Source organism: Myodes glareolus, chromosome 17 (assembly GCF_982192425.1).
Source record: "Myodes glareolus chromosome 17, mMyoGla1.1, whole genome shotgun sequence".
Classification (NCBI taxonomy): domain Eukaryota; kingdom Metazoa; phylum Chordata; class Mammalia; order Rodentia; family Cricetidae; genus Myodes; species Myodes glareolus.
The window spans coordinates 38,336,647-38,359,017 of record NC_142042.1 but is presented as its reverse complement, the minus strand read 5'-3'; the positions used below and the strand labels follow the sequence as shown (position 1 = coordinate 38,359,017).

At 37.6% G+C, this 22,371-nt stretch overlaps 1 protein-coding gene across 1 annotated transcript in view; it reads left to right on the top strand.

Moving 5' to 3' along the window:
* The window catches only part of Dpyd (dihydropyrimidine dehydrogenase), an 801,706-nt gene that overhangs the window by 576,046 nt on the left and 203,289 nt on the right, over window positions 1-22,371 (top strand). Inside the window, exons 17-18 of the mRNA XM_087897615.1 lie at window positions 6,091-6,211; window positions 7,015-7,134. Coding sequence (XP_087753741.1) covers window positions 6,091-6,211; window positions 7,015-7,134 — 241 coding nt within the window. The remainder of the gene's footprint in view (window positions 1-6,090; window positions 6,212-7,014; window positions 7,135-22,371) is intronic.

Genomic DNA, 22,371 nt, shown 5'->3' with positions numbered 1-22,371 from the left:
GAAACCTTTTCTACATAAGTTTTTAATTTTTTACTTGGTTTATGAGGTATAAATATCCACTCTAAAATAATATCTTCCCTCTGCATTAAAATCCCTGTAGGAGAAATTCTGGAAGGCAGTATGACTAGGATGGAACTAAGATTCGGGTTGACCCTATCCACATGTGCCTCCTGTAATTTTTCCTCAATCATTGTCAGTTCCTTTTCTGCTTCAACTGTCAATTTTCTGGGACTATTCAAATCCTTATCACCATCTAAGGTTTTGTTTAAATGAACTATTAGATCAGGTGTTATCCCAACAGCTGGTCGTAGACTGGAAATATCTCCTAACAATCTTTGGAAGTCATTAAGAGTCCGTAACCGGTCTCTCCTAATTTGTGCCTTTTGTGTTCGAATTTTTTCTAACCCTATTCTGTAGCCTAGGTAGTTAATAGAATCTCCTCTTTGAATCTTTTCAGGGGCAATTTGTAATCCCCACCTAGGCAAGACTTTCTTTACTTCTTCAAACATACTTTCCAAAATATCTTTATTTGAATCAGATAATAAAATGTCATCCATGTAATGATAAATTATGGACTTGGGAAATTGCTTACGAATTATTTCCAGTGGCTTATTAACAAAATATTGACACAATGTGGGACTATTGAGCATCCCCTGTGGGAGGACAGTCCATTGATATCTCCTAGTAGGCTGAGAATTATTATAAGTAGGCACTGTGAAGGCAAATTTTTCTCTATCCATTTTTTGCAAAGGTATAGTGAAAAAACAATCTTTCAAATCAATAACTATAAGAGGCCATCCTCTCGGTAATAGAGAAGGCAAAGGAATTCCAGATTGTAGCGGACCCATAGGCTGAATTACCTTGTTGACAGCTCTTAGATCTGTCACCATTCTCCATTTACCAGATTTCTTTTTTACAACAAACACAGGAGAATTCCAAGGGCTGGTTGATTCTTCAATATGGTTAGCATCTAGTTGCTCTTGTACCAGCTGTTCCAAAGCCTGTAACTTATCTTCAGCTAGAGGCCACTGCTTGATCCATATTGGCTTCTCAGTTAGCCATTTTAAAGGTAGGGCTGTTGGTACCTCTAAAGGTTTGCTATTGGCTGTGTGTTCTTGTACAGCCTGAATGGCTGGTGACCTTTTTCCATAATACCTCATTATATCCTTCCCAGAATTGTGAGTTCCTGAAACTACAGGAATGTTAATCTGGGTATTCCATTGCTGTAGCAGGTCACGGCCCCATAAATTTATTGCAATATTTGCTATATATGGCCTTAATCTTCCTATTTGCCCTTCAGGCCCTATGCATTCCACCCATCTTGTGCTTTGTTTTACACGAGATAGGGTTCCAATTCCCAGGAACTGAACATCTACCTCATGAAGAGGCCAATTCGGATGCCAGGATTCTGGAGTAATGATACTTACATCCGCACCTGTGTCTAATAAGCCTTCAATAAAAATGCCATTTATACAGACTCTTAGCTTTGGTCTTTGATCGTTAATATACGTTTGCCAAAATATACGTTTACTCTGTCCTCCTGAATTTTTTGACTCATTCTCCACATGTAATTCATCATTTAGACCAGTATTACTTTTTACGGCAGACATTGGAGTTTTTAATTTTCTTGGTGAGACACATTTTCGACTGTAACTGGGAATGACTGGGCCACTTTTGGCTTGGGGGCCTGCGAGAGGCCCCTCAAGGAGTTTCCCGATGGTATCGGGTTGCCTTGTCTGTCTGTTGTTGACCTGCATTCGTTGGACCAATGTCGGCCTTTACCGCATCTCCTGCATATACCTGAAGGCTGAGATCTCCTACTTTTGTCATTCCCAGAGGAGATATTATTCCTAGGATTTCTTTGCCTGCAATCCCTTTTCAGATGTCCTAATTTACTACAATTAAAACACCTGGTAGTTTGATGTCTCCTCATAGCTTTGGAAATCGCTTCTCCTACCCAGGATTCATCATTATAGCTAAACATCTCAACATTCATTGTATGCTGTATCCATTCTTCCATTGGTGCTGATCTAGATCTTAAAGGCCCAATTATCTTTTTACATTCAGTATTTGCATTTTCAAAAGCTAAAGATTCAAGAAGTATTCGTCTAGCTTCTGGGTCTGTTACCCCTATGTCCAGAGCCTTAATTAATCTTTGCACAAAGTCAGTAAAGGGTTCTCTCTGTCCCTGCCTAACCCTGGTATATGATTCGACCCTTTTTGCTGGATCTTGTATTCTATTCAAAGCATTCAAGGCTGCTTTGTGACATAAGGACAGCACTTCTTCATCATAAAGAGCTTGGACCTGTGGATCAGCATATGCTCCTACACCAAGAATTTGATCTTGGGAAACCTCCACACCTTTTGCTCTTCCTTGCTGTTCCATATGTTTGGATTCTTCTCTGAAATAAATTCCAAACATCAAGGAAGGCCCATCATCTAAAACTGCAGACACTAGCTGAGAGAAATCATGGGGGGTAGCTCTGACATTAGAAGCCCAAGTCCTTATCATTTCCTTAACAAATGCAGAGTGCAAGCCAAAATTAACGACAGCTTGCTTAATTTCTTTTAAATCATTCATTGCTATTGGTGTCCATCTAGCTTCTTTAACTCCCTTTGAGCCTTTGGAAGTTAACCCTTTGTCAGAATAAATTACAGGGTATGTTGTTAGGACCCTGGGTAAGCCAGTTCTAACAGCTGGTGGTGGCATTGTATCCTGTCCTTGTGCCTTCTTACTCTGTTCACCAGCTCCAATAGTTTCTTCAATCATTTCTAATCTTTTTATCATTGTATCCCTTAAATCCTGAATCTCCTGACCTACCCGTGTTTCTAGTAATTTCACTAAGGTATCAGTTTTTTGGTTCCCATTCTGGAGGTTCATTCTATCTGTTACCTTATCAAAACTTTGTGGTAACATCTGAACGTCAAATTCAACAGCCTGTACCCTTTCAGGTAACTTCCTAGTACCCTTGGACATGGAGTCAATTTTGTCTATCATAGTATCCACTTGTTCAGATAACCCCTGATTTTCAATAATTTTAATCCTTTCAACTAGTTGTTCAATATTAGTCTGTAAAAATCGTATCTTTCTTAATGATAAAATATTGAAAAGAAAACTGAAACCTAGTAACAAGTAAATTAATATATTCCCATAGTCATATAAACCTTGCATGACATAATCCATTGTATTAATAAAGAAAACAGTAAAATTGGCGTTGGAAACAAAAACTGCCATATTACCTCTTGTCTAGTTGGCGGCGCTGTTGCCAAGTTGCGACTAGAACCACTGCAAAGGTGACTTAAACAGGTCCTGTTTCAGTGTCTGCCTTAGTATTTGTTAAAAACTAGGAAATATAAGTTGCTCAAGAAAGAAAGTTTAATTAAATCAATTCCATGCACGGAACCAGAAACCCAGAATCCAGGGGTAGAAAAGAGCAACCCGGAAGCCGCGTATGCCTCCACGTGACCGAGTCGTTCTGATTCACGCCACTAAAGCACCGCACTTACAAGGGAAATTTAAAAACAACTCAGAAAAGAGCAAACCAGGCTTGCAGAGACTGTCCCGAGCCTGTGAAGCTTGGGAGGCGTGGGGTTTAATTGAACTGCTGGCTCCACATACAGGGCACAGGCCGCAGCTGAGGGAGGTCTCGTGACTAGCAGAGCTGGTAGCAAGCAGTTGAATGGGGGGGAAGGGGGGGTTCTACAACCAAACGTGGGGCGCCAGATGAAGGCGTAAGTCACAGACAATCCCACACCAGTTTGGAATTATGATTAATAGAATGGTTATTTATTCAAAGGGGAAAAAACTTACAGATTACCGTCCCAGACAACAGCCCCTCCACGCGAACAGGAAAGGAGTCCAGGGGCCGGAAACGGAGCTGGAAGACAAAGACAGAGTGGAGGACAGCCGCTGCTTTTTTTAAAGGGAGAGAGACCACGCCCCAATGGGCTGGTAACTCAGCGGTGATTGGCTGAAGGAGCTGAAGGAACTCCCACATCAAGCACTCGTTTTCAATTTTATCTAACTATGGTGTTTACTCCTTGCTGACTCGGTTGAGATCTGAAGATTAAAAGAAATGTGTCTGCGTGCAGCAACCTCGCAGAACTATAGGAAGGTCAAATCATGTTGTCTCAAAAACAAGGACAATTATTCAATGATCACACTTATAAATGAGCTGTATGTCTTTAGAACACTAAAAAAACTCCAAACAAATTCCAAATTCATAAGAAATGAATACCAAATACTTACTTAAAGTAATCTACCTTAAATGAAACAAAAAACAAAACCAATCTCTGACAAATATTCAAAGTAAATTATAAATACATGGTGGTCAATAGTATTAAAAGTCACATAGAAGTTCTAACACGTTATTAGTGTTTACGCTATTGGAACCGAATACAGTTTAAAATATGTTTTTGTAATTCATACCAGGGTACCTTCTATATATTAGGCTATTCAAGTGATCTTTAAATTATTATCCAATTCTACTTTAAAGAGCACTTTCACAGAGGACATGCAATTCATATCATCTGGAGTTACTGTCATTTCTAAGCTAAGTCCCATGGAAATTCATAACTTAGAAATGAAAGTCTCGGGGATGCACTGCCATCACAATACCAATGCAATCGCCATAAATATTTCATGAACATTGCATGGGCCAGGGCATATCTCCATTTTCATGAGTTAGAATTTGTACAGCTAAGTCTCCCGATTTTACTATTCATAATGCACCGTATGCCCCACAGAGCATTCCATATAGTGCTTTTTAATATTTATGTTTAATGAAGAAATTACTGTTCTGAAAAGTGAACAAGCCAAGCCAAAGATTTCTTGTTGAAAGTCTTGAGTTTGGTTCAAGTGAAATAACAATCAACAGAAATGACCTCGCTGTAGTATCTCTGCATAGAAACAGATAACTTTCAGAGAAGTACAGGATGGCAAATGAAAGCTTGCTAAAATCAAGTGAAAAGGTTCTTTAAAGGTTGTAACATTAGAAATTTCATCTTAAACAAACCCAAAAGGTTAAAATACCAAAACAATGGGTTTTTTTTTTTACACATAAAACACTAATTACAAATGAGATATTTGGTGGCTACTTTATAAGTTAAATATGTATCTGTATTTTTTGGGTTTTCTTTTATCAAAAAAATTTAACTTGTTAAGATAAAATTAACAAGTTTGATAATGAATTGCTTTTGCAGTTTTAAAGCACATTATTAGAATCGATCAGAATAAATTTTTCACTCAAACAAGTAATAATAATAAAGTTATTTTAATCAAGGGCATTGTAACGGAAAAGTTGCTTCAATGGTGAGGATGGGTGTCTTCCTGTACATGAACTTGTCCCATGACAAAATAAATGCATGGAAAGTCGCATGAAATGGGCGTAGGAAAAATTTTAAATGAGAGAATATTTCTCACTTTCAAAAAGGAAAATTTTGAGTTTTTTTCATTTTGATCTATTTTTTTTTTTCAAATAAAAGAAAATAGAGACTTTGGAGAGACTTTGCTTATCTTAGTAACACCTAGAAAAGTAAGCTAGCATCACTGTGCCGGTCATGTGCAAGCCAGGGCTGAGAACCCATTTTATCATGAGTACAAATTACATCCAGAACGATGATTAAGTCCCAAAGTTTCTTTTGAATATTCTCCAACAAGAATCTGTCTTTTCTAGTAAAAACAGCACACTTCACATTGGATACCATTCGTAGTCCAAAAAAATTTTTAGGCATCCAACAATGAAAATACTAAAAATTTTATAATGTTTCCTATAAACATTGTGTTTCTGGTTTCGTTTACTGAAAATGAGAAACTTTTCCTGCATTTGCTTCTTCATAATTGTATTTTACAAAGACTCCCTTAAGGGCTTTAACCTTTCCAGAATGACTTCAAAGTGCACCTGAAGTATGCCTGCCTTAGCTTCCTAAAGCACTTAGGAGTCATGCCGAGGAGGAGTCTGAGAAATGTATCATGTAGGTTTTGGTGCCCTCCACTCATCTTGTGCATGCCCAGCTTTGATATTGTTTTGGGGCAAATTTTCATCACAACTCTTTAATTAGGTTCTATATTTAATTGACCTATTTGAACAGGATCCAGAGCTGGTGCGCAACATCTGTCGCTGGGTTAGGCAAGCTGTTCGGGTTCCATTTTTTGCCAAGTTGACCCCAAATGTCACCGATATTGTAAGCATCGCAAGAGCAGCGAAGGAAGGTAAGAGCTGGCGTTACATTGATTCACCTGTTACTAATGCTGCCCCAATGGTGCAGACGTGCTGAAACAGATCTCTTCCACACACATCTGTGAGCCTGTACTTTTAAGAAATATATTACATAGACCACTTGGTTTTACCAATGCACGACATATACCCAGTTATGAAACACAGAATCACATTGTAGACATCTTAGTATGCTTGAAATATGAAACAATCTATAGTCCTAGCAGAGAACTCAAAAGTTGAGAGCCCCAGCATGTACTGGCTTAGTGATGGCTTTTGCATCTGTGATACAGCTTCATCCACACTAAATTTACTTTTGTGTCCCTTGCATTTGTGAAGATGAAGCCCAATGTCTTACACACTTTAATTTGCAAAGACACTGTAAATTACCCAGAAATTTGCACTGGTTGGAAGCCCTTGACATTGATATTTTCATCTAATGATTAAGAGATTGAATTCATGATAATTAAAACTTTAAAAAACATCTAAGTTGTTGTTGTTTGGTTGAGACAGGATTTATTTCAGTAGCTCTGGCTGTACTAGAGCTCTCTTTGTAGGCCACGCTAGCCTGGAGCTCACAGAGATCCACTTGCCTCTGCTTCCGTCTTGCTGGGATTAAAGGCGTGTGCCACCACTGCCCGGCTTTAAGAAAAAAAAATCTAACACTTAAGCATACCTGGAACAGTCAAATGAAGGCAGACGTTTTGGGGAAGGAATTTTAAGGTTGCATGGACCTGAATAGGTTTCATCTATCCTCTCTTCAAGATCTAAAGAGAAATGGTCACATGGTTTTTCACAGGTGGTGCAGATGCTGTCACAGCCACCAACACTGTCTCGGGCCTGATGGGACTGAGAGCCGATGGCACACCCTGGCCTGCCGTGGGCCTTGGGAAGAGAACCACATACGGAGGGGTATCAGGTGGGTTTTCATCTTTCCTTGCATTTTGCTTCATTAGACATTGCTGGAAGTCAAGACATGGGGGGGGGGGCAAGCAAGAGCGTCTTGTGTTTTATGATCTGAGATTCTGATGTAACTCATTATTGGTCATTTTCTTAACTGTTCTGGTGGCACAAATTCACTATGAGGTGACAGTTACTATTGGGTGCGATGAGAGAGGACCAGAAAATGGCCATGTTGATTTCCTTCTCCTCTGACTTCCACTTTCCTTGGAGTTTTTCAATATCACAGCCCCATTGTTCCTTATTGGTGAAAGCTAACACCAAGGCCTCTTGAGAGAAAAAGTACCTCAATTATAAAACCTTTCTGATAGTCTCAAATCCGTTTGCATCCTTCTTAGACTCTTAATATTATCCATTATCTTTAAAACATCCTGTTTTCACAACTCGGAGCTACCCACTAAAGCTCAGCATTTAGCTTCAGCGGATGAGACACAGGGCTGACCTCACGCTATTGCTTGTTCTTTCTCACCCTCTTATACTTGAATTTGAAATAAAGAGAGAAGTTTACTTCCAAGGTTCATTCTGGTCCTGTTGCCCTCCACACTCTGTTGCTGTGACAACATGAACTTGGCCTTGCAAAAACAATGCCTTGAGGTTCTTGACTGTGCTGATATGGGCGTTAGTTTCCTTGGTGATAGAGAAAGGGGTAAATATACATAAAGCAATGGTGCCCCTCTGTTCAAGAAAGGCACTACTGAATCAGGCCAAAGTGCACTTTTGGAAGGGTCAGTACTGGCAACCAAAGCTTTCTCTATGCTGAAGAAGTCTACGATGTCCACGAGCCAAGGTAAAACCACAGGAACATGGGGCTACATTGCGCTTATAACTGAAAGCTCAGGACACCATGTCTGAAGGAGGGAACAGACAAGCAGCCCCTGAGCCATCAAACAGGGTCTTAACTCTTACTCTAATGTGTAATAGCACAGTCTGTGTTAGCAAGGGTCCTGGAAAGAGACAAGAGGCTCTGCAGTTGGGCCTTGACGTTTGCTACTTTTTCTGTCAGCTCATTTCAATTGTTTTCCAGCCTGTCATGTTGACAGCAAGAGAATGAAGGAGGTCACAGAGGGTGCTGAGCATTAAAAATTAATAGAAGAACTATTGAGGCAGTATTTTATATAAGTAACACCATTCACGTTTTCTCATTTAAGCTGCAATTTCTGAATATTTTCGCTTGCTATAACTCAGTCTAATAAAACTTTGAAATTGCAGCATTAGAACGAGTCTCTCATGTTTCAGTCTTTATCATACATACATTGAACACAAGCTGTACCTCAGGGCCTGTTAACATTTCCAGGAAAACTCCATTTCGGAGATTTATAAATACATATATAAAAATTCGCTTGGGCTGTAAGCTCAGCTAAGCTGGTGTTGGAACTTTCATTTTAAACAACAAAATGTCCCTCACATTTTTAAGGGGCTGTCCCTCATTTCTAATATGTTTTATATTAAATTCACCCGCACTATACAATCTGTTTTGAAAATAACCTTTCTCCACGTGGACAAAACCAATGCAATCTTTCCCTTTAAAGAAATACTTGCTGTAGTTTAAATGGAATAGGACCAGAAAAGCAGCTTAAACTGGCAATAAGATGTTCTAGGGTAGAAGCAAGGGCTATGGCAAAGTACCTTCAGCATACATCATACAAAACCTAGCCTTGTAAAACTGCTAATAACACAGGTTTCAAATTTCAGCGAAATGCTTTTGCTACTCTCTTCAATATGGTTGTCAGAACTTCAAAGTCTGGTCCAGTGTAGAAAACCACACAAAATAAAATAAATATTTTTTACAAGATTAAAAACAATGGTTGCCATACATGGTTAATATCATCCCAAGGGCTTTCTCAGAACCTTGAGCTGCCAGTTTTTACAACTATTTGAGTTGGGATTATTTTAAGAGAAGCCGAGTAATTGTTTGGAGTGGTCACCTGACAGCAAATGTCTAGACTGCCGGAGAAGGATGCTTTCAGTGTTTTTTCCAGTTCATTATTCAAGCTTTCTATTTTCTTCAAAATACTCTTTCTGGCTTTGGATATAGAAGTTATGTGTCAAAGAAGAGAAATATCATTATCAAGAGAAATTATATTATATACATGGTGTATTTCTACATTCCTTTATTTATTTATTTATTTATTTGCAGATACGGGGTAGATTTTATTTTATATGTTAACAAAGAATACTAATCTGGAGTTTTAAATCTACATTACCTTAAAAAAGATGTTTTATGCTTTATTTACTTATTATGGGTATGTAAGTGTGGATTTATTCAAGTGAGTGTAGGTGCCTGCAGAATTTAGAAAAGTTTGTCTGATTCCCAGGAACTGGAGTTGATGTGGTTGGGAGCCTCCAGATGTAGGCGTTCAGACCGCTCAGTGGTTCTGCAAAAGCAATTTAATGCCAGGCAGTGGTGGCACACGCCTGTAATCCCAGCACTCAGAAGGCAGAGGCAGGTGGATCTCTGTGAGTTCCAGGCCAGTCTGGTCTACAAAGCAAGTTCCAGGACAGTCAGGGCTATTATGCAGAGAAATTCTGTCACAAACAAACAAACAAAAAAGCAATATAGGTGTGCTGAGCCACCTTTTCAGACCATATTTCAGTACTTTTTAATTTAATTTTATTACCTCTTTGCAAATTTTGTATAATGTATTTTGATCATATTCATCCTCTCCCAACTGTTCCAAAATCCACCCCATCCCCAGTCCAGACAACTTTGTGGAGTTTTGTTTTCATTGTTTCGTTTTGTTATTGTTTGCATTTTAATCTATCAAGACCCATTTATGCTGATCAGTACTCCCTAAAGTTATGGTCTTCCACTGGATCAGGGTCCACTTACCAGTGGTTTAACTCTTAGAGAAAACTGACGCTCCTTCTCCCAGCAGCTTACAACTGTCAATAGCTCCTTGGCTATTGTATGGAGTAGGCTTTCTTGGCCACTCAGCCTCTCCGTGTTGGAATTTGGTCTGCCTCTGGCTCGCAGAGGTTTTATGCACACTTTTGTAAACACTATAAATTCATATATGCAGTCGCCTTACTGTGTCAAGAAGACCCTGTTTCCTCATAGTTGTTAGTTACCGCCTCTGGCTCTTAACCCTTTCTGCAGTGATCCCTGGGCCTTGGAACTAGGAGCTGTAGTATAGATGTTCCATTTAGGTAACAAAAAGGGCAGTAATGCCCTTTGGGAAGATGATCTCAGCTAAGGAATGCCAATCATATTGAGTTGTTTCTCATATTATTATTCCAGATTCTATTGCCCTGGTTTTCAAATATTGTTTTCTGATCATGTATGTGCTATAGAATTAAGTTTAAGGAATTGCAACCAACATATTTTAACATTTATTTTTAAATATGCATATCTGTATGTTTGTGTCTGTGTATGAAGTTGTGCTCCTGAGTGCAGTAACCATAAAGTCGGAGGTACAGGACCCCATGAAGCTGGAGTTATTGGCATTTGTGAGCCTCCTGACTTGGGTGCTGGGAAATGAACTAAGGTCTTCTGAAAGAGGACCAACTCACCTCTCTGGCCCTTGCAATCAACATTTTAATAAATAAAATCAAATTAAAAAGTAAAATGGAACGAAATGTTGGAATTTCTGTAATGCTTTACATGGAGTTGTAGTAAGTGTTGTCTGGTCAAATTTCTATGTCAGTTGTTCATGTATGATGAGCATGCGTGTAAAATGTGTGAATTTTGTTTTCACTGTAGCACATGTCAAAACCCTTTGAAGTTGGTGCATTCATTCTCTGAAGAAGGTGCATTTCTTAAATAAAACAAGTCAGTAAACCTATAGGAACCGAACCTCTACTTGCTGCAGATTAAAATATATTTGGAAAGAGCTTTAATACCTCATTCTGAGGACCTGTCCAATGCCTTGCGATTTTATAACCTGCATGTTCTTCAAACTGGATGGGTGAAATCAGATTGGGCCAATCAATGTAGATTGGGCTCCAGTACACAATCTAAAATCTTAAAGAAATGACCTACTAAACAGAAAGCCAATCATAAGAGAAGTACTTGGCCAGATTCATGCTTGTAGGAGGAGTCCACAGATGGCTGACTTAAAGATCAGAAGAAGATCAAACGGTGAGAATAGTATCCATGTCCAATAAGGATAATAAATAGCCTTGAAATTAGAATAGCTGACTAAGCTCCGCATCTTATAAGTATTTCTTTTTAAGTGTTTAAGTGGAAGGTACAGAAAGTAAAGGCACTTGCTGAGAACCCACATCATAGGAGAGATCCCACTGGGGGTGACGGTGGTCTTCTGACCTTCACTAGTGTGCAGAGGCACTCAAGCCCTTCCCCTATATACATCATTAGCTAGTAAATGTAAGACAATAATTGATTTTAATGATTAATTATTCTCTACTCTTCTATGAACAGTATGGGAAATAGTCCTAAGTTGTTACCAACTAATGGTCTTATTTCTACAATATAGGCAGGAAATTTGTTTTATCAAATAGCAGCTAATTCATGGAATACTACACAAGGAACTAAATTGTGTGTGTGTGTGTGTGTGTGTGTGTGTGTGTGTGTATGTGCGTGTGTGTGTGTGTGTGTATGTGCGTGTGTGTGTGTGTGTGTGTGTGCAAGTGTTGAGAAGGAGAAAATATTCACTGATGTTTATTTATGTAAGAAATAAACCCTATATGAATTCTGAGAAGCCCTATATGAATTCTGTACTTGAGTGGATAATTTTTTTTCTTACTTTAGTTTCAAATTTTTATCTGGTTTTACTTTCAAATTTTCACCATTTTCAAATCATGTCCCCAAATAATAAAAGCATCTTAATGCAGCCACAACTCAGTGATTACTACCATCCCTCTGCATAAATGGTGTCAGTCCGCTGTGGTGGGATATTGTCACACAGAGTCTTCCCTGTGGGAAAGCTTCACTTAAAGACAGTTAAGAATGAGTCCGACATGGCATCAGCTAAAGGTATGCCTTTTTTACAACTGACATTGGAGGACAGCCTTTGCTCATTTGCAGATATGCAGGGAAAAGAGTAGCTGTGTTTCTTTCGATGGGTTTACTTATTTGAAGACATTTTCTTTTGCTGTTCCAGTGCTTTTAGCTTTGTTCATTCTTGGGGAAGAGCATATTCATCAGAACTGTATTGTTCCATTCCATTCCCTGAATGTATGTTGTCTGTCACACATGTAAACACGCACTTAGGGAAAAGTTATTAAATCTCCCTGCAGATGGCATTTTAAATAATTCTTCAGTCTTAGAGAAATTTGCTTCCAAGCAGCTTAAAAGCAGACTCGTTGTTCTGAACTGTTTCGTTTGCCAGTTTTGTTGTAATTTCCCACAAAAGAGAAACTCCTTATTTTAAAATTTTGAATGTTTGCTTGAAATTTCACTATGTGTATATGTAATTAAAAGAATAGCTCCCGCTGTATTTGGTATTAAACCTAATAAGCTTGTATTATTGATTTCTGAATGATTTATCAAAGATGGCCTTCAAGTCTGACGTTAGAGTCCGAAAGTGCTAATCACGGACAGAATGTTGGAGAAGATGTGAGAAGCAATTGTTTCTTTCTCAGAAAATGATAATGGCCAGACTCATAGATTCTCCTTACAGTCTTCATGTAAACAATGCATCATCTGAAGTTCCACTTTGTGGACTTCAATTTACAGTTGTATAACTTATAAATAGATTTCATCATAAAAACTACCCACCTAACAAAATACAAGACAAAAATGTTAAAACCAATTTGTAGCCTTGTGATGGTGTAGGGCTAAGCATGTACAGTATTTCATTAATAAAAGTTTCATAGTAGATCCTTAAAAAACTCATACAATATAGTGGCTTTGGATTTCTTTACAATAAATTTTTATTACACTAATTAGTGTGTGTGTGTGTGTGTGTGTGTGTGTGTGTGTGTACAGGTGCAAGTATGATAGAGTGTTTACATGAATTTGGACAGCTTGAATAAGTCAGTTCTTTCTCACCATGTAGGTCCCAGGAATCACACTCAAGCTCCCTGACTTTTCAACACAGGCCTTCACCCTTTGAACCATCTCACCACTCCAAGATTCAAATATCGACTTCACTTGCATAATTTACAATTACTTTAACTTAACAGAGCCCACTCTGTCACTAGATACTTCATGAACACAAATTCATTGTAATCCAGTTTCATAACAGATGTAAGCTTATATTGCTGGAGTCCCAATGACTATTTGTATAAATCTGGTAAGGTAGTAAAACATACAATAGATAAGAAACTCAAAAGTTTTAGTTATACTTTTCTTTAAATATCTATTTTCAAACATGCAAGCTACAGCTGATTTTGACAGATCACTTTAGCACTTATATTTTACATCACAATTATATCACAAAATACAGTGTTGATGTTTTTTATTAGGAAGTAGTCATTAAAAGGTTAGATTTTTTAACGTGTCAATCACATGATTACCGATGCATGAAAGCCTTTTAGAAAAACATGCCTACTATCTTTCATAGAATTTAAGCTATCTATTGTCACCATCCTTATCAATAAGAGCTAAAGATTTAACAGCAAAATGTTTGAAATAATTTAATAGGTAAAGATAAAATTTAGCAAAATACATGCTACTAGATCTTGCCATAAGCAATCATTTAAAAGAGAACATTCTGTTTTATTCTTGCCTTTACCCCACTCATTTCGTGTCTATATTAAAAGAGTTACAAAAATTGTGATCTGTAATTTCCTTATAGAGAACATCATTAATGTATCCAGAGTTTAGCGAATCCAATTACAAAGACCCTGTTATATAAACGCATGAGTTGTATTTGCAGAGCAGTTCGAGGTAGGCATATGAAATAAAGATGCCGAATTACAATTTCCATTATAAATTATCATTTTGGTCCAGAGAAACTCACCATTAGAAATATGCTCATTTAAATAATGCTCACTTGAAAATGCTCACACACTACTGACAAGGCACCCCTCTTCATTGTGTTTCCTTTGCTGCCGCTCAGATGTCTCACTGTTTAGCAACCCCTGGACTATGCAGGAGATCAGAGCCCAAATAATAGATTTTTTGACAGTGAGCGTGCCTGCTACCTGTCCTACACAAATCTCACTGTTCATGTTTTCATCGTGGCAACCAAGGACACAGAGGGAAATGCCAAGTGCAGAGTTGGAGGCACAGTCTTGCCTTGATGGACATTCCAGCCAAGTAGCAGTTATAAGATGCATAATTTTTTCTAAGACTCGGCTGCCACATCCATAGATGCTCACAGCTCATCAACAGACAGGGGCAAGGGTGACGGCTTAAGGTACAGATCAAGGGTTGTAGTCTCTTCTTAGATATTTTAAAACAGCATTGTTCTGCAGATAAATGATTAAACAGTATGTAAGAGTCAACAAAATCACAGATCCTCTGATAATCTGTGTGTGTATAAAATTAGGAAAATAAATTAATATCTGCACCAATTCCTATAACATTTGATTGACTTTGTAAACTAAAAGACCTGACAAGCATATTATGAAAACTTATCTTTGCAGCAATGTCAATGAATTATTAAATTTCTTTCCTCGTATGTGTATGTTTTTATCATAAAAAATGATGTCAAGCTTGAAATTAATCCAAAAAAGGTTCTATTATGAAAGTGAAACTGGAGAGTATTGTGTCAATGTCAGAGCTTGAATTTAAATATTCAGAGATTCATGCATATCTACTGCACTAAAATATCAGTGTAGGTACACGTCAGCGGCTGTCTAATTTAGGACTACACATCTCTGTAAGCCTCCGAAATGGTTCACCGTGTCACAGTCTCATACAGAACACCGGTACAGTACATTGGATTAATTAACGAAATCCTTGCAGAGAACTGAGTTCTCAGTATGTCAAGATTTCAGTTTTATGTTAAATATTTTCTAAAGGCCAGACCTTGAAATCTCAGGGGCAGTCCCAAGCAGTGAGCTGTGAATTTAACCATAGGCTAACTGCTAATGATAAGGAAAAGAGTCCTCGCTGAGGCAGCTGTAATACAGTCATTGGATTAGGCTATCAATCACTCTGCTCCCCAAGGAAATGAGGAAGAAGAAGACCAAACAGTGAAAAGGGAAGTTAGGAAAAGGAGGGCATGACTTGAATGAGATTCCTCACTATCTTTACTCCTGCTTCGTCTAAAATCCCTCGGCATCAGGAACTGACTTACTTCCCTTTTCTACTCCATGGAGCAGGCACATTTATTCTAAAAGACTATCACAACACCCTTGCCTCTCCTCACCTGAGGATCTTTAACCTTGCTGGATGCAACTGCCTGATAACATAAGAAAATAATAACCTTTAGTTTTTGAATTTAAGATTTATATTGCTGGTTGTCGCTAGTATACAGAATTCATTTGGTTATGGTAAAAGGGAATATTATTTCATTGCATTCTAAAAGGCAGTTCTTTCACTTGTGGTTATCCACAGAGTGGCCTGAGCGTGTAGTAAACAGAGTTAAGTATGCATGGGAGCCTGGAGGGCATTTTAGGATATCATTACTGGCCCCCTTCCCCAAAACTTTGGGTTTTCTATGGGGAATGGGAGAGGGCCTGAGAGTGTGATGTCCTTGCTGCTGCTCTGGGGAGAGCTGACGAAGAAAAGCTTTTGTTATTAAACACATTAGTTTGAATATCTTATTTCCAAAATAAATTCAAAAGCTTTATTCTGTATTAAAGATAGAGAACTGTGACATTCAATAAATCAATAGTCTTTGGCCATGGTCAGGTATTTAGAACAAATTATCATAAGTAGCATCAGGGCTAGTTCTTCAAACTCAATAGAACACAGAATCACAAGCCTCAGAAGAGACAAGCGCATGATACATCATTTAAGGTTACAAGTTGAAAGCCAATACTTGCTTATGCAAAGAGAATCCAGTCTGAGTGCCTCTGGAGATAATTTATGAATATCCGCAGTCCTTTGAAAAGCAAACAGGTGTGAGAGGCAGACAAAAGTAAAATTAAACTCAGATCTGTGAAAGACAATGTTTTCTTTTCTTTGTGGAAACAGTAATACACTGAAAAAATAACTCCTGTCTGGGAAGAAGGACTTAGAGTAAATTTATGTATTTCTCCAACCCCTTAAAAAATGTAGCAAAGAGTATGACAGCTGCTGAATGTTTCTGTCGATTTAGTTATCCCTATGCAAAGGTATCCATTTACAAGGAAAAGATAAGCAAGCGTCGGTGAGTCTAAGCTAAGCTCTGACGATGAAGCATCCCTTCCTTTAGCACAGTTACACTGTGCATTGACAGCCTTCCTCCTCCAGACTCAAGTGCTTCATTTGTTCATGATTCCACCCAGCAACCATGGACATTGTTATACAGGCTTCCTTAGGCGTATGTCCTGGTCTTCAGTCCCAGGGGCTCAGTACCATGCGAATTCCAAAATCCCAACAGGTGCTGAAGGATGGAACGTAGAAAACCCTTGGCAATGTGCAGTTGGCATGTGATATTCCAACTGCAGACTGCCAAGATAAAGCAGAAGGCATGGTCAGAGTTGAGATCAGAGTGAGGGGCAGGAAGGAATATGGCTATGCCAGCTTCTCTCTACTTGGTTGAAGGTTCCAAGTAGAGAAGGTTTAACTCAACCCAGTGTGGTGGTTGAATAGAATGACTCCAATAAGCTCATATGTTTGAGCATATTATTCTTTTAGGCTTGATCGATTTGTGGGATATGTTTATGCACATCATTCTGTGTGAGAATAGCAATGCATGTTCGTAATATAAGCAGACCCGTAGTGGCTTCTTTATTTTATTTGTGTTCACCTTTTATTTCTGATAACCTGGTCTTAAAACATAAACTTAATTGTCTCTTAAAGTAATATACCTTGAATTTTAAGGGAAAAAATGTCTGGATTTATAAATCTCAACATACATGTTCCTGTGTATTGTTGGTGGCTTTTGAAAATTTGTATTCACAGTCTTCTGTTAGAAAAATGGCCAACATTTAGATTAACTAACAGCCATGTAGCAACAGCGAGGTGTTAGATGTGATTTTTATTTGTGTAGCACATTACTGAATAATATACATGTAGCATTATTTAAAAAACCCTATGAAGTTGATGTTGCTAGGTCCATTTAACAGATAATTAGTTAAGCAAATCAACAGAGAGAGTCTGCATACCCCAAAGATGTCATAAACTAAGTTCAAACTCAGATCTTTCTCCAAAGATAAGCCACCCAATTTTCTTTTTAAATCAGTGTCTTCTGGGATCTGGTACAGTAAATTTCTGTCTGAATGTGAAGTAGCCATTAAATTCTGACAGGGTACAGGCATTACTGAGAGATGAATATATCCAATCTGGGTTTAAAAACACCTATGAGTATATACTTCTGAAACCGTTGTTACTTATATCAAGCTAACTGGATAAAAGAGAGACAATCCCAGACAGTTCATTCCAAGAAGTAAAGATGAAGGCTGGATTCAGTCATTTTTCTTGAAGTATAAGTATGTAAGGTTTTCTTGAAAAGAAACATTCATCAATATAGCAATAAATAACTTTATTTCTTACTGACTTGAATGAACTATGGGGTGCTTGGTCCAACCATGCTGTTGAAACAAACTCTGGACGCTATTCTTCATTTCCTGTTTCCAATCCTCCGTCAGTTACAAATCTCTGTGTTCCTGGGGCTGTCTCACAGTCTTTCCCCACAGATCCGTCTTTCTCCCCAGTAGCAGCATTCTCTCCTTTATGATTTCAACTGAGCTTGCAAAAAAAGCACCAGGAAGCAATTCAGATATACTGCCTTTTCATCAAGTGGGGAAAAAAAGAACATTTTGAAGATGGTGAGATGGAGGGTAGGGGTGATGTTAATACCAAAAGCCTAAAGTGTAAGCTTTCTAAAACAAAAAGAAGGAACCTTCATAACTTTTTCCTCTCCACCCATTCAAAACAAAACAAGACAAAATATGAATTAAATAAATAGATAAGCAGGTTAGGCTCTTAGCACATCTCTAGCGTGATACACTATGCGGTATTTTAATTAGTATTAATTAATTTAGAAATAAGTGTGTGAATTAAAGCAAAATCCAAGGAATGTTCTTGAGTTTGTCTGACTTCTATCATTGTTGACGACCAATGTGTTTGAATTATGACAGTGTTCATATTAATTGATAGTAATTAATATTAATATTAATTGTGCATTCATGCATAACATGTCATAACAAATTCTTTGCCTTTTACAAGCTGAGACTGGCTTTTTTTTTTCATTTACTTGTGGCCCAGGCATACTACAGGCACACAAAGGATATGCTGGAAATCCAGCTCAATTCTTAATATTTATATAGGAGTCCAATTAATTGTCCCTTCAAGAATCTGTGGCCCTTGTAGTAAATCTTTGTAAAGGAAATAAGAAATTTCAGTATGTGCCCAATGCCCAGAGCTCTTCACACTCTGTACAGCTTAGTCACTTAACAATCTGATGAAGTGGCCTGCTTCATTGAAGGAGAACTGAATGCACAGAGAAATTGCATACATTCTGTGAAATCACACAGTTGGTACCAAGTTAACATGAACCTATGCATGATATTGTGACTTCACTGTCCATACCTGCCTCATCTCCTATGCTATTTCTAGGACAGTGGTTCTCAACCTGCCTAATGCTAAGACCCTTTAATACAAGTCTTCATGTTGTGGTAACCCCCTACCATAAAATTATTTTTGTTGCTACTTAATAACTATAATCTTGTTACTTTTATAAGTTATAATATAAATATCCATGTTTTCTAATGGTCTTAGGTAACCTCTGTGAAAGGGTCATTTGACCCCCAGGTTGAAAAGTACTGTTATAGATAAGTTTATTCTTGTATGTATCTTTGAGGCTCTTTATAGGTTGAAAACAATAAAGAGCACTCATCTCTTTAGCAAAATTAAGGAAAATAATCTACAAAAATGGTATAAACATTAATTGTGGTTTTAAAAGTATCACATGATGGAGGTTCACAAATGTACCTTAACTGGTCTAGTAAACCCTTCAACATTCCTATTAACCTCTGTGTTTCATATACCTCTCAAATTAATATACTGAGAAATAACACAAAGGAATATTTTAAGGTGGATGCCAAAGGTTTAATGAGTAAGATTATTGCCATGTTAGGTTTGTATTCATTAGTTCAAACACTTGATCTTCTACTTTATTCTCATATTAAAGGGAAATTACAGATTTCTCTGTTTGCTAGTTTAAAATGTAAACAAAATGTAAATGAGTTGGACCAAAAAAAATGCTTTGAGCAGTTAAACTATTTCTTTAATCTTAACTCTTGAGTTTCCTCAATTTTATTTTAGTTATAAGAATAGAGTAATTTTGTGCAGACATGTGTGTGCACATATATGTTTGCATATGTGCATATGCATGTCTGCTTTTGTCTGCCATTGTAAACATTTCCAAAAACATTTACCTTCCTATGAATGTTTACAATGGGCATCAATAAAGTCCCAGGTGAAAACAGTCACCTGAGAATCTTTATAAATATGTGGATTTGGCCTAGAGAACTACTTACTCCGTACATCATCAAGTATTCCAGAGGAGTCTGGTACCTGCCTTGCACTCCTCTCTTTGGAAGGAAAAAGATCAAAGAAATATAACATGAGGAATACTATCATCATATGATATTTTAGAGCACAACTTGAGATATTTGCTTCACACAATAAAATAAAATTGTTTTTTGGGAGTTGATGCCATTTAGGCAATGATCATTGTAATACTAGTAATTCATACATTGCAGTTTAATTTTTTGTTGAGTGGACCACTAAGTAGACGCCTTGAAAGTCTAACTAAAATACCAAAATAGAGAATGACAGACATTCATTCTAAGGAATGACAAGATGTTGAATTGATTTCAACCTACTCATTAAAACGGTTATTAAATTTTCAGATATTCTTTTCAGTGAATTTTACTTATAGGTATTAAAATTTAAAAGATGGACTACCTCAGTAAAAATCATTCACCATCCCAACCTCATGATGTAGTATTTCTGAGAATGTGTCTAGAAATGCATGTGTAAAAGATGTTGCGTGAGGGTTCTCTTGTCTATATCTTATTTTACAGGTTTCACCCTCTAGCCCAGGAGAAATGTTAGCGTTTGAAATGGGTACCCTTACTTTAAGCAAACAGAATTATTGTCATTTCAAATACATAGGATGGTCTTGACACCCAAAGATTCTACCTCTGTGACCAAAGAGGTATCTGGAGGCAGTGTCTGATATTTAAGGGCAGTGATCTTCAGAAGTTAAGATCTTCCAGAAGAATTACACTATTGAAGATTTTTTTTTGCTTCTTTTTTTTTTATTACGCTATGTATTTTTCTCCACTGCCTTTCCTTCCTCCCCTCTCTCTTTCTACCCTCTCCTGTGACCGCCATACACCCAATTTACTCAGGAGATCTTGTCTTTTTCTGATTCCTATTTAGATCTTTGTTTGTCTCTTTAAGGATCTTCTTTGTTGTCTAGCGTCTCTGGGGTTGTGAATTGTAGGCTGGTTTTTCTTTGCTTGATGTCTAAAAGCCATCTATGAGGATTTTTAGTGTGTGTCCTGGTAATTAATGCAGTTTTTCATACTATACATATGTATTATTATATATGTATATATATATATATATATAGTATTCTATATAATATCAGAGATCAAGGCAGGGTGGCAAATAAAACTGGTTATGCTTAATCGCTTAGAGTTCTATGGAAGTCTACTAAATGCTGCTGAATTGGTTCTGAGCTGTGAACATCAATGTTGTTTCTATCTGTATTCCTGGAGAGAGGTTTTCCATTACAAATAAGACAGAAATAAAACAGAGACTACAGCTAGCAATGAGGACAAGACACAAAATAAATGGGAAGTTTTCAGTGGTAGTTGAAATAAGAGAGTAAAACACAACTATAAAAGCAAAGTTCTCATTGTTGCGTGATGGTGGGGAGTTGTGCGCGTTAGAAAGGACGTACGTAGAGATCTTGGGAAGAAAAGAAGAAGGACAGCACAGAAATTAAAATCAGCAAAGAAAAGGTGGTTGAGAAAACATGAATTAATGAGAGAGAAAGTAGAGCAACAAAGTAATTATTTAGTGCTTGCTTGAACTGTGTTTTTTTTTTTTTTCTGAGTCCATTCCTATGTAGGGATACCTTGCTCAGCCTAGATATAGGGGGGAGGGCCCTGGTCCTGCCTCAAGAGGTGTGACAGACTTTGTTGACCCCCCATGGGAGGCCTCACCATCTCTGAGGAGTGGTTGGGGGCTGGGGTAGGGAGAAGGTGGGAGGAGCATGAGGAGGGGAGGGAAAGGGAACTAGAACTGGCATGTAAAATAAGATTGCTTTAAAAATAAAATAAAGGAATAAGAATATCGTAGGCTGCTGAGCTTTCTCCATACACTCTGTGGTCATCGTCTGACTTCTCCACACACCTATTTCCTTTCTAAGCTCTTCCCATGTTTTAATTCACAATAGCAGCTAAGAACCACATAGCTAAAAAAAAAAAAAGCCATATATTTTCAGAAAAAAATCCATACAAAAAGAATTCTATCTCATCACTCTCTTAAAAATAGCATTCATTATACGGTAGACCACACAATGAGTATAGCCATAGTTAGAGTCTCATAAAATGAAATAACAAAAGAAAGTGGAGTGGTGCAGATGTTATAAAAAAAAAAAAGCTTTTCACGCACTCAAAACATCATTGTGTGACAGGAAGAAAATAGTGGCTCAGAAAGTATAGCATGCTCTTCTTCAAAGCATTACTGAAGACTGTATGTGTGTGTACATATACATACACACATACATGCATACACACACGCACACATACACACAAACAAACAAACAAGTGACGAATTGGAGTGATGATTTTCAAATTATGGTATCTGGACGCTCTGCGAGCACCACCTGGGAACTTATTAGAAGCACAGAATTTCAGGGCCAACTCCAGAAAAACTGAATCAGAAACTCTGGGCTATGGGACCAGCAGTCTGTTTTAACAAGCCCTCCAGGTGATTCTCAAGCTGAAGTAAGACCGTGGATGAATTAAATTAATCAATTCAAAAATAAGACAGCCTCTGCACAAGTGTTAATCTTTTAAAAACTGATTATACATTGGATCTGAAGCAATTTTTGAAAATTGGGGTTTAAAAATGAGTTTCTATGACAAAAATACTCCTAAAAGTGTATAGTGATAAAATTCTATCCTCAGATTATTTTAGCAAAGAATAATTAATGAAAAAAATAACAAAAATTGG